Here is a 12,289-nt window from a genome sequence, read left to right as displayed (position 1 = left end):
TAGCTACAAGCTGTATGCTATACTGCGTCCAAAAGACATAACATATCTTCAAGGTGATAGGAAAAGTCGACAAGCGATAAAAGAGTTCGGCCATGTCATGTTAGAGGACCTTAATGATGGCACATTATTAAGATTATAAGTATTTTCTTTCCAATAACTGAATGCGTTTATTAGGGGAGTGATCCTTCTTTACGTAAGCATTTGTATAGGGAGGCGAATGCGACAAATCTTTGAAATAATGAAATTCAAATTCCAATTTGAGAATACCAGTGAGCTTCATAACCTTAAGCTTAACTTTAAAGTTATTTTTGCGGGATATTTTCATTAGAAAAAATTCACAAAAAACCATAAATTTCAAGTTATCAGGAAAAAAGAGTTAGAAATGTTCAAGTGTCTAGACCACCTGGTCACTTTATGGTTGTTGTTTTTTTTCTTTACAAAATCATATACTACACTTCTTATCTACATTACTCTCTCGCATAAGTAAAGTGAATATGCACATATGTGCAATAAGGCAGCCATAAGCAATTTCAATTACAAGCTGCAAACCATTCAATTCAATCAGTTTTACAGCGAACGCGAATGAAGCCACTTGAACCGAAAACGGAATATGTGAATAATGCATAATATAATGTAAGCATTGATGTGTGCGCATTATACTTAAAAGTTTTAGTTAGTGATCATAGCGAACCGGGCATTATTGCCAATAGTATAGAGGCGAAGTGCGCAAGCTAAGCAAAACAAAATGCACGTAAGTGGCTTCAATAACGAAATGACCAAATGAAGACAAAAGTCATTGAAACAAGGGTAACATCGTACACTTATTTGTAGTGGTGTATACATATATATATACGCATATATACATCTATACATATATATACATATAGATGTGTATATATATAAATACACATATATATTACCATAAAGGCACACATCTGTACTATATAGTTGTGTGTGCGTAGATGGAGCAGCTAACAAAAATTAATTAACACAGCATTCAACAAACGCAACTGAAGCATATTAATACATAAACACTTATTTTTTATATGTACGGATCTGTGTGTGTACAATATTGAAAAAAAAGTAAATGATATTCAAGTCAGAAGTCGAAGTTTCATATCCCAACAGAAACGTGGTCGATAAATCCATCCAGAGATGACAACCATCTTCGCTCAGCTTCTGCCTAATCATTACGCTCAGAACAATTCCCTATCAGAGTGCGTAGGCTCGATATCTCGTACATATATGATTACGCAAAAGTATGTGTTTGAACGTGTATGTGTGTGTGTGTGTGTGTGTGTGTTTATGTATGTAATTTATTATCAAATGTATTATTTTCTTTTTTAAGTAAATTTGTTATCGAAATATTTGTTGTTGTTTTTTGTTCGTCTTCTTGTCTTGGCTTTTTATTTTAACCATATTAGATACACCGCTTTGGGTTCATTCAGCGTGGCTATGCTCGGCTCATCGACATATGTGCGTGCGCACTCGCTGTGAAACAACGCGTTTTACTTATTGGCGGGAGTTTACTTGTGTAATTCATTAACTGAAACTAAAAACATCATACTTTCATGTTTAGACATATCTGACAATAGCTCTTGCAATTAAAAATGTAATAAAACTCTTCTTCAGAGAGTTTAATAATTAATGCATTCTTCTGCTAAATTCACTTTTTCTTCTCCACTCACATATTTTAGTTGCTGTTGAGTAAACAAGAGCAGTAAAAATAATAAGAAGTAAAATAATAAAAGGCAAACGGTACTAATAGTAGAAAACGAGTAGTTAGTTGGATATGAAACTGGTGCCAGCCTTCTTCAGTGCATTGCTTCAATACAATATTATGTGACAGACAAAAATAATCATATGTAGCTAACGTTAAACAAGAAACCGAACAAGAATGCAAGTGATTGCAATAAATATAATTTAATTAAAGTGTATTGATAACCGCTTTTCGAAATGCAATTTCGTAACGAATTTTTAAAAAAAATAAACAATTTTTTGCCGAAAAGGTGTTAGCAATTCGCAATTGTCACTGCTGTGTTCATAAATATAATTAAAGATTTTCCGGACACTTTAAGGATGAATTCAAAGACTTTATTTAATTAATTTTTGCACTAAAAGGCACTACCAGCAAACCAAACATGGGTAACCAAAAATATTTAATTTTTAAAAATAATTAAAAAGTAATTTAATAATTTTGCATGTTATCAAACTATTATAAAATCCTGGTTTTTTCTTTTCAAACACTGTAGTGTATACCATTTAAACTACTTCTAAGCATACCATCATACAACGAATGTGCGGATAAAATACCTGAAGAACTAATAATTAAGTGAATGTCGAATCTTGTTTACGCCACTTTCATCTCGCAACTAAGTTAACGACGAAATGTTATACAAATAGATTCTCACTATTGGGCATATCCATACAGATTATAGAAAAAATTCTTAATTCTTATGTTAAAGGTGCTGCAGCACTATGCGTTGAACTTGATCCTCACAAATACTTGCGTCAAATATTTTGAAAAATTCATTATTTTCGGTTTATATTATATTAGCTATTAGAAATCGCCTCCCTCTCATCCACTCTGTCTACTATACGCTTCTCACATTTGATCGAAGCAGTTAAATTAAGTCAACTGTCCCTTCTTGTGTGAGCTGAAGGAGGGCGAGACCATTTTTCAAAGGGGCAAACGTATCTAAGTAATCTCTTGCCAAGGCAAATATCTGAAAGTTACAGACGTAATGACAGATCTGATATACGACCATTTTGGAGCGGTGGGTATTGAAAAACACAACAAGTGCATATTTGATAAAAACATGTAAAATTTTGTTTTATAAAAACGAGATCAACACCGTTTAACAACACTGCGAAGCGAATACTTGGAATATCAGCGCTTTGTCAGTAACATGTTATATACAATTTTGTTGCATTTCACGTATTGTTCAATTGCATGATTTTGTAACATTGTTTAGATATCTATTACTATCGAAACGATTCAAAGTGTTTCATCTGCCATTACACAAGGCGAATTAACTAATGTTTGCAAGACATGATTAAAAACTTGACGGACTCTTGAAATTATCGCGAATTTCTTATTTTTGTTTGGTTCCCACATTCCCAGCAGTATTTGTCCTTTCCGGGGTTATGAAGGGTATCCTAAAAGTCACGCAAACTTTGAATTAAATATTATACAAAACGCGGTTACTTTTTTCATATATAATTGCTTTATGGAATCATAATGTATATAGGACAGGGTGGTGTGTACCGTAGCACATCGAGCAAACGGCCCCCATGACCAGCAGCGTTGAATCTTCGCCATCAATGCATAGATGGTTGTGGGCTTTTTGGCATCGGATTACCTGTCATATTGTCATGTTTTCTTACCTTCGCTTGTATTATAATTGTGCATAAAACTTTTTACCGTTCCATGAATATCTAAATAATACGAAAATAGGAGAGTTTAGGGTTAAGGAGCAAAGACTTGGATTAAATTAAGGCATGTAATGAACAAATCTAATTAACTATAGTTTTGTGTTTGTTGTATTTTTGCTTAAACTTAGAATGGTTACATACAAATCGGATAAACAAGCGGTTGCTATGTCAAAAATGAATTCAGTTCGTTCACGTAAAGCCAATGGCAGCAACTCCTCAGAATTTCATTTACTGGAAAGCGATCATCACGAATCCTCCTCCAGTGTTAGCCGCAATTCGATTTACAAATTGAAAATCGATCTTATGTTTGATGATACAAGGTAAGTAACTTATAGTATATTGAGGTTTTTTCCTTTTATCTTTTATATGAAGAGATCCAAGAATATTAGTGAGCTGCGATTATAAAAGAAAGTAAATGGAAGAGAGACGTTAAAATCATGTGGAATATCATCAAGTTTCTTTGTTAAAATAAAACTGAACCATGTACATAGTTCAAGAAGAAGCATTCGGCTTGAATTTGAGAAACCGAACGATAGACATGTAGGTTCATCGGAATACTGTCATCTGAGTTGGTTCCGTATATAATGCCCGGATCGACTATGTTCGCATGAGACCACAGCGTCATTGTACTATATATTGGACGAAACATAAGAAGGGATTTGACCTTATTTTACGAGAAAATTATTACTAGTAATGTTTATAAACTTTAAGGTTGCGGTAAGCGTTTAGGTTCGTCTGAGAAGCTTGTAACTTATGCTTTTCTTTTCAAAAAAACATTTTTTTTTTGCGTTTTTTTAGTTCTTCTCTTCATTTGTTTTTTCTTGCTATTGTAAACCTTGAAATTATTTTATTTATTTTTATTTTAAAAAACACTGCACATGCACACATACACAATCACTCGCATATGCGAGTTGTGTCTGTGCGTGTGTTTAATGCTTTACTAAATTACTCACTGTGTTTCAGCTGGTAGTGGAAAATACTTCTACTATGGTTTTTAAAGTATTTTAATAATAAATTTATGGTTATTGGCCATCAATTATACCGACCTCATTTAAGCGGTTTTTATTTTCTCTTTTTTTTTCTAAAAAGAACAAATAAAAATGTAATCATCTACTCTATTATTTTAATAACAAAATACATCCAAAGAGATTCCTCTGAAACCGGAACGCTGTTCTTATTGTGGTACTTGAACTTTATTATAACGATCGATAAGAATTTTTGTGTCAAATAGCGGTTTATGTTATGTGTAAGAGACATAACCAAGGCACAAACATTTTATAACGTTGAAGCTATTAAATTTAATGTCTTTACGAAAGTAAAAAAAAAGCAACGAATACATTTAGCTATTTCTTAATATGTCCTATAAAAAAGCTATGGAAAGTGACGACGAAGACTGCCATCTTCGATATTTACAAATAAATGAGCAATAGAAGCTGGTGCACGTTTCACATCATCGCATCCTGTCAGATCGTTGAGAAAAGTTCACTAACGCTCTAACTTACCGAAACTGTCTGCAAATATAGAAAAGCCTGTCTAATCACTTAAAAAGGCCCTTGTGTTTTATTCTTTATTGTGTAAAAATTCACTTCACGCCACTTTAGCAATTACAGGAAAAACATATGGTCTCATCACAACACCTAAATGTGTGTCTGATTGTTCCCATCCAATTTACACAAGAGGAGCAGAGGGCTAAGTATTTGCTTGACAGCACAAAATCCAGTGAAACTGAAATGTTTGTAGCTTCCCTAAAGGCAAATTTTTATCGTTTCGATCTTCGAATCTTCCTATTCACATAGAGTTTAGTGGTCCCCTTGCAATGCGGGAAAGCCAACTTGTGTCGTTATCCTACTCCTTTGAGATTGCCTTATAAATACTTTTATTATCCGACAATGAACAGCCTTGACAACAGATTTTGTACATAGGTCGACCTAAGAAATCGTAATTTTCGTTTGCCAGAGACCCACCTCCTCCTCATCTCCTGCAATGTGAACTTCAACTTTGATGATTTTAAATAACTTTGCTCCAATGAAGACGAGAAGATTTCTGTACCTTATATTTGGGACAATGTATATTGGTGGAAGCGTAATGTAAGCAAAAAATATTCCTTCGTTGCCGAAACATGTCAAAGGACGTTATCAACTGACGATCAAACTCTTTAATACTCAAACTCTTTAAAACTCTTTAAAACTCTTTATATAGTGAAAAATTTTGTCTTAAAGTTTTAGTTGCAAACGATTCCATTTAAAACCTCGAACAACTACGTGCTGAGTGTTGCATTCGTATGTCGTAAGTCGTATCGTAGATCTTCTACTGCACGTTTATCAATCAACTAGCGAAAATGAGCTACATCCTCATCTCGGGACATGCTTACAATGTCTAGTATTAAAATGTTTATTTACTTACTTCTTCTTATCATATTCTCGACTTAGACACAAGGATCATTTATTTGTTTTCTGCTCATAATCAGTAGATCAGTTCGAAGCAATCGATTAGACGATCCACGAGGTTCGCATCGTACTCGCTCAATCATTATGTACGGACGCAGTGAATTGGCCAGCACTGCAGGCGAAAGTGCTCGCTCAATTACAAGTTACTTGCACGAGTCAAGCGAGGCGTCCAAAATGTTGACTGATAATACTAAGAAGGATGTGCAACGCATTAGCAATAGTGTACAAGCGCAAATCGAACAGTTGTTCACTGATGTTGCTAAAGATGCGACCAGCAGCTTTCCGGTCACCTGCTTAGGATCATTGCCCTTAAAGGAAAAAGTTACCAGTCTACAAGGCTTACAACAGCCTTTAAGAGAGCTGTATTTCCGTGAGATGGCTGACAAAGTAAGCCAAACTAGTCATTTATTTCTCGAAGCTTTATGCTTATATATATTCGCATATATATATATATCTTTCAGACGCAAAAATCTGGTTTTTTAGAAATTTGTGCTAACGGCTTGCGCATAAAAATTAACTCAAATAATGGCAATAATCGTCGTGGAGCCAACACAAATAATGACGGCCAGATAACGCCGTTTCATAACATAGCGGTATGGTCTGCAGTAAAGTTTGTCGTGTCTAAAGAAGACGGTGGCGCAGCATTTCTGCCACTGATTACATCACCTGAAAACATTGATAAGAATTCTTTGTTTCAACCTCTCAGGTGCGTATTGCGTACTGTGTATCCATATAATTATCCGAAATTACACAATTTGTTGCAATTATAGATTTATATATATAAACTGAATGCATTTACGAGATAATCGTTTTAAAAAGCTTAACACTGCACAAATATAAGTGCGTACGGTTGTGTGCATTAAAATATAACAAGTTTCCTCTTAATGATTGCAAACTAAAAATATGCACTGTATTGCCTTATGTTTTAGCTCACCAGAGCAGCAACGTTTATCGAGCAATCCTCATGCACCAATTTTTGCGGTAGTTATGCGCTCTGCTGAAGTTTCCAAAATGCTTGAATGTCATGGTTTCATTTGCAAAAGCACCGAAGACGCTATTGTTATTGCAGCTACACTCTATCAAAGTCTTATGTCACATGTTAGCTCTAATACCCATCGCAGTACGAAACGGCGTACACCGCGTAATCAAAATGGAGTCAGTTGTATGAGTATTGCAAGCAGCTCAGGCTTAACTGGTTCGAATTATCATCAGTGCTCACAACATACAACTGGGGATCGCAAAACTTCACTCCGAAGTTCGGGTGGTAGCGTCTTGGCTGCGCCAATAACATCACGTTCTAGTCGTAAAAAGCGCGTCTCCAGCAGCTCATTAAGCTCGAGTAGTAATATTATCAACGAGGGGGCAGAAACCACAACTGAAGAGAGGAAACGTAAGTCCCACAAAACCAAACGGGCGCCTCCGATACCAACTTCAATACCCGCAGAGATCGACCGTAAATTAAATACTGGCAGCCATAGTAATTCGAGTATATCAGATGCTATTAAGAAATTTGAAAGATTGTCAGCAAACGAAAAAAATTCCTATCGTTCCCAATCAATTCATCCGAGAAAGTCGACAGTTGATTCCGCTTATAAAGCATCAAAAATAATTGAGGAAGTCAATTCACAACCAGTGGCCATTGGTGACACGCCGGCAAATACAACTGGACTTCGCAGTAACGATAATAATGGTGATATCTTGACACGTGTTGCAATACCGAGATCCGGTAGCTTCCTGAACACGGGAGGTCTTACGCGGTATAAATCCAGAGCAGCACGTCGTCACACGGACAAGTTAAATGGTGGTGGTGGCGGTGGAGGCGGGTAGGTATATGTACACATAGTCGCAAGGAAGACTCATATATACTTTCAGCGGGACTCAGTTTGGCAATTATTTTTTTCCATAAATTTTGTTTTGAATTATGTTTGTAGTTCTCCACTCGGTTTCAGTGAACTTTTCAACGAGTTCCGCTTGCATGAAAATCTGCATTCATTGGATGAGATCCTCTATGCCATAATTGATGCTGATGGCATGTCATTCAACGATTTGAAACCGATATATAAAGAGTTTCTGCTGAAATTGGCAGTTACCTTGACAAAGGATGAATTGTTTCAACGATCGAAAAATATTATGCGCCGTCAGAGAAAAAAAAAACAAAAACGAAAGACAAGCTCGAACGGTTCACAGGTTAGTGCTATTCTCGCGAATGTACACAAACTTATCTCTCTGAAACTCTTTAATCCTTTGATTTGGCTCCGTTGTAGAAAAAAGTGAAAACAGCAATCTTTGGTACAAAAAATTTAAAAAAGGTTTTTCAGTTGGGCCAGTTTCGCTCCTGTCGTGGAAAGTCGTCGAAACCACCACGTAACAAGGAGCTGGCCAACCAACGTAAATCCGAACCGCCGCCTATTACTATTATACAGTCGCCCACAATTACATCCCGGCAGAATACTCATGCCCGGCATCACCAATTACATCAATCCCAACAACACCAGCGCAATCGACTGACTACGAGCGGTTCAGATGTTTCAGTTGTTCAGCAAGAAAACGCCTTTCTCGGGATGAATAGAAACAGTAGCAGTGGGTAAGTAAAACCAGGCACAAGTTTACTTCAACATTATGAAAAAAGCTTTAAAATCTTATGTAATTGTGATAATCGCAGATACGTATCATGTTCCGAATGCAGCTACGACTCGGAAGCTTGCACTTGCACGTCTGCCGACCGATGCTATTGCAGTTTACGTGCGAAACAAATCAATAACTATTTGCGACGAAAAACCGATCGGAAGCATTCTAAGAAATCGGAAAAAAATAAACTTAAAAATAATAACAACAAACGTAGCTCTTACATTTCCTGTAAATCGGACGAAAAATGTTATTGCTCGATGGTAGAGGAGGAAGATCGAAATGAGAGCGGCGAGGAAGACTCAGGTAATATTCACTCCGATACCACCTGGTGTGACACAGATAGTTGCGAAAGTGCCAGTAAATGTTACTGCAAACAAAATGAACGGAAGCACATGCACAAACGAATAGAAGAGAATGTCAGAGACCAGTCCCACAAGTCGCGCTCAAACGTTTGCAAAACATTTGACAAACTGGGTTTGGACTACGAGCTTTTTAATATTAATGCAAATACAAAATCGGTGGAGCCACAAGAGGCATTAAGTGTTAAGAAAAGTGTTGAGGCGGCCGCTATCTTTGCGGATGTGAAGCTTAGCCAAACAACTGATATTAAAAGTCTTTGTAAGGGAAATGCGAACTCAAAGGACGTAGGCAGTTGTCGCTCGCACTCGATTGCAACACGCAAACTGTTAAATTCGTACCGGAAACGAGAATCGTTTAGCATAGGGCGACACAACGAACGTAATACCGCCATTCGATCACTCTCGTCAAATTCGTCGCAAAAGTCGTGCAGTGCCGACGACTTGTTGAGTAAATTGTCATACATCGAAAAGAATATTGCTCGGGCGGCGTCAGTACATAGTGGTCGCAGTAAAACCAAGGAAATTATACTGCGTGAGAACTTCCAAAACAATTATCAATCAATGCGTGCGGTTAGTGCCTCATTGGAAGAGACTCTAGGATATTTGCCATAACATTTTCCAAATGTCTTTTTCTATTATAATTTTTATTTTCACAGTTACATGCATTTAAGTTATGACTAATTTATTTAATATTTAATGTACACACAACGCAAGAATTTATGTTTCTTCGTGTTTTTTGTTTGTTTTTTTTTTTTTTTTTTTTTTTTGTTTGTACATATTTACGTCAATCCATAGAAGCTTATGTTTCGCAATGGAATTGCTCGTACACGCACATACACATACACAAATGAAGATGTTAGACGTAATTCTATTGCGAAACGTAATCACTATTTAGAAGAAAAAAAAGATACAATTTATTTTATATTTACTAGACGTTTATACATATATTTATTATTTGACCGTAACATTTACAGCTTTTCATTCGAATTTTGTGCAATATAAATGCCAATTAATAAATATTTATATGCTAAGTAAGTTGCAATGTTTTTTCCGCTTCCATATGTGCAATAATAATTTCCTACATAATTTTATTCTCTCGAACACTTGTGTAATTTAACTCTTTGCTCCTGTAACTGCAATTTTTAAAGTGCAATATATACACGGATTATTAATAATTTTTTATTATATTGAATTTTATTTTATCCTAGACTGCTTGGTTAGTTCCCTCCAATTACTGCCCATGCGCACGCATTCTTTCAACAAATTGGCAAATCTGGGGCAAGCGCGAAAAGTAATTTGCTTTTGTTCAAGCTCTCAACAAAGATAAGCGGAAGCTATTTTTGATAAAATTTTAAAGCTACATAGATGAAGAACACCAGTAAACCAAAGACCAAGTTATTGTGCATGTGCGTGTGTATGCTTATAATTTCATTCTCTCCTAATGAATGGTCATACTTTTTTGCCCCTGAACAAGTGCTGGACAAAAAAATTCAAATATCGACGGGCCTTCTTTGCTTATATTTCGAATACCTTCACAAAGAAACTGGAAGTTATCTCCTGATTAATTAGGTTTTAATTAAATTCTTATTTCAATATCCCTGTTAATCTACGATCCACTAAATTTGTAGCTAAATTGTCTTCCTAACAATCTCCAATTCTTCTGTAGCAGTTGGTGAGACATCCCCACAAGCAATTGCAATAATGATAACAACTAGGAATAGAAATAATGAAAGGAATTTCTTAGACGAGCAACGACAACAGAAAGAGAAAGAATTAACGAAAATATAATGCATTTGGAAAGAAACTCTCTCTTCACAAAAGTAAAGCAAGTCAATACGATCCGCGCTCTCGTTTTCATTCTTAAAGCAGGCAGCAGCTCTTTTTCTGATTTCAGATTTCTCTGCTCTAAAAGAGCAAGCAATCAAACGAACTGTGAAGCTACCAAGACAAAAACTGGTGCATTAAGAAGAGTCTAATCTAGACACTCGTTTTTCTATTTAAAGCAACAAAGCTGTTTAATGGCACATCTTGTTTAATTAGTTTTCTTTGAAAAAAAATTACAACAATTTTATTGGGTTTGGAAAGAATTATTGAACACCTATGGCTTCCGTGGAGAACTTCAAATAAGCAAGCCGTTATGCGATTGAGCGAAATTCGCTACTTTTTTATTCGACTACATTTCCGTTTCTGTGCCTTAGCAGAATTAATGCTAAAGAATTTACAGTCTAACTTTAAGCTCTACGGAGGTTAGAGGACCGCTCACGGAATACCACTTACCTCGCTTAGAGGTACCTCTACCTCAGGCCGATCTAAGTAGATATCAACGTGACTCCTGGCTGTTGGGTACGGCTTGTCGGTGGGCATTGTGCTGGCCGTAGTTTTCAAATATCACCAAAAGCGAACGAAAGGCCCCAACGCTACCCAAAACGTGATTATTGGGCCACACACTTTAAATTGATCTGGTACTCGAGGCGCCACGAGGCCCCTTGCTTAAAGAGATGGTCTAACTATGTGTAGGCTGGTTCACACTCAAACAACCCGCCTTGCTCTATCAATACGTGAAATGTATTAGAAGGCCATTATATACGGAACAAACCAGTGTTACGAGCACTAAATTAATATTATTATTGTTAGAGAGTGATATATGGGCTCCAAGAGCATTTATGCCAGATTTGTCTTCAATAAATGTGTCAATTAAATTTTTTTCATTTTTAGCATTTTTAACTTTTGCATCACATAATCGGATGACACTTGTAGACGAATATTACCCATTTTCATATTTTTATGTACATCTTAATATAGGTAAAGAAATTTTTCTATTTTTGTGATTATAATTTACTTAGCCCAAACAAACAATTTCATTTATTAACGTAAGATGAATACTGGCAACTAAGACTGGCGGCTCTGGTAAAAAAAAATTAAATTGGTAAAGGAGTCATCTTAATAAAAGTTAAAGCCAGACAGATTCCCAGATTTGGTCGTAGCTACACAGTTTGGACTACGACCACCTTTAAAGGAAGAATTTATATTCATAATCATAAAAAAAACATAAAATTCGGCTTTCTTTGCAAATATATGTCTTTTATTACTATCATTGCTATTATAATTAATTTAGCAAGAGAAACAAACGCCAAGACTAAAGTCTTAAAGCACTAGCGTCTAAGACGATCGGCTTTATTTCTTTTAATCTATTATTAATAGTGATAATAGTGAATAAACTGAAGATCAAAGATTTTCTAAAAAGACTTTAGATGATTCGTTGCTTCTGCATGTCACATACGGCATGTTGTGGAAAATCTCTTGTGTATGCAATAGCGAACAATCTCATAGCAAGAGAACAGGGAGATGATAAGCAATTTTCGGCATTAGCGTTAAAAAAATATTAGAGTGGCGCGCTGTTTTAATGTTACATAGGTATGT

The 12,289-nt window shown here is 35.8% G+C and overlaps 1 protein-coding gene across 7 annotated transcripts; it reads left to right on the top strand.

The window, feature by feature from the left end:
• The first annotated feature begins 394 nt into the window (after nt 1-394).
• On the top strand, nt 395-9,821 carry LOC119639371. Of its 7 annotated transcripts, none has more exons than XM_038036698.1 (8): nt 395-751; nt 3,564-3,755; nt 5,903-6,269; nt 6,344-6,588; nt 6,812-7,705; nt 7,832-8,069; nt 8,147-8,466; nt 8,512-9,821. In XM_038036698.1, exons 2-8 carry the CDS (start codon nt 3,565-3,567, stop codon nt 9,479-9,481), a joined length of 3,225 nt encoding a protein of 1,074 aa, XP_037892626.1. In that variant the 5' UTR covers nt 395-751; nt 3,564; the 3' UTR covers nt 9,482-9,821. The 7 variants fall into 7 exon arrangements, with proteins under 7 accessions (XP_037892626.1, XP_037892625.1, XP_037892622.1 ...); XM_038036697.1 differs by having other exon boundaries at nt 396-751; nt 5,906-6,269; nt 7,814-8,069; XM_038036694.1 differs by having other exon boundaries at nt 396-751; nt 7,814-8,069.
• The last annotated feature ends 2,468 nt before the right edge of the window (nt 9,822-12,289 follow it).

This window comes from Glossina fuscipes, unplaced genomic scaffold (genome assembly GCF_014805625.2).
Source record: "Glossina fuscipes isolate IAEA_lab_2018 unplaced genomic scaffold, Yale_Gfus_2 112, whole genome shotgun sequence".
NCBI classification, from domain to species: Eukaryota; Metazoa; Arthropoda; class Insecta; order Diptera; family Glossinidae; genus Glossina; species Glossina fuscipes.
The sequence above is the reverse complement of the archived record's forward strand: the minus strand, read 5'-3'. Positions and strand labels throughout refer to the sequence as shown.

Excerpts from the sequence above, each read along its gene's own strand:
- LOC119639371 (XM_038036694.1), top strand. The coding sequence starts at position 3,565 with ATGGTTACATACAAATCGGATAAACAAGCGGTTGCTATGTCAAAAATG. Across the intron at positions 3,756-5,902 it reads CTTATGTTTGATGATACAAG|TAGATCAGTTCGAAGCAATC; the intron begins GTAAGTAACTTA and ends GCTCATAATCAG. Across the intron at positions 6,589-6,811 it reads TCTTTGTTTCAACCTCTCAG|CTCACCAGAGCAGCAACGTT; the intron begins GTGCGTATTGCG and ends CTTATGTTTTAG.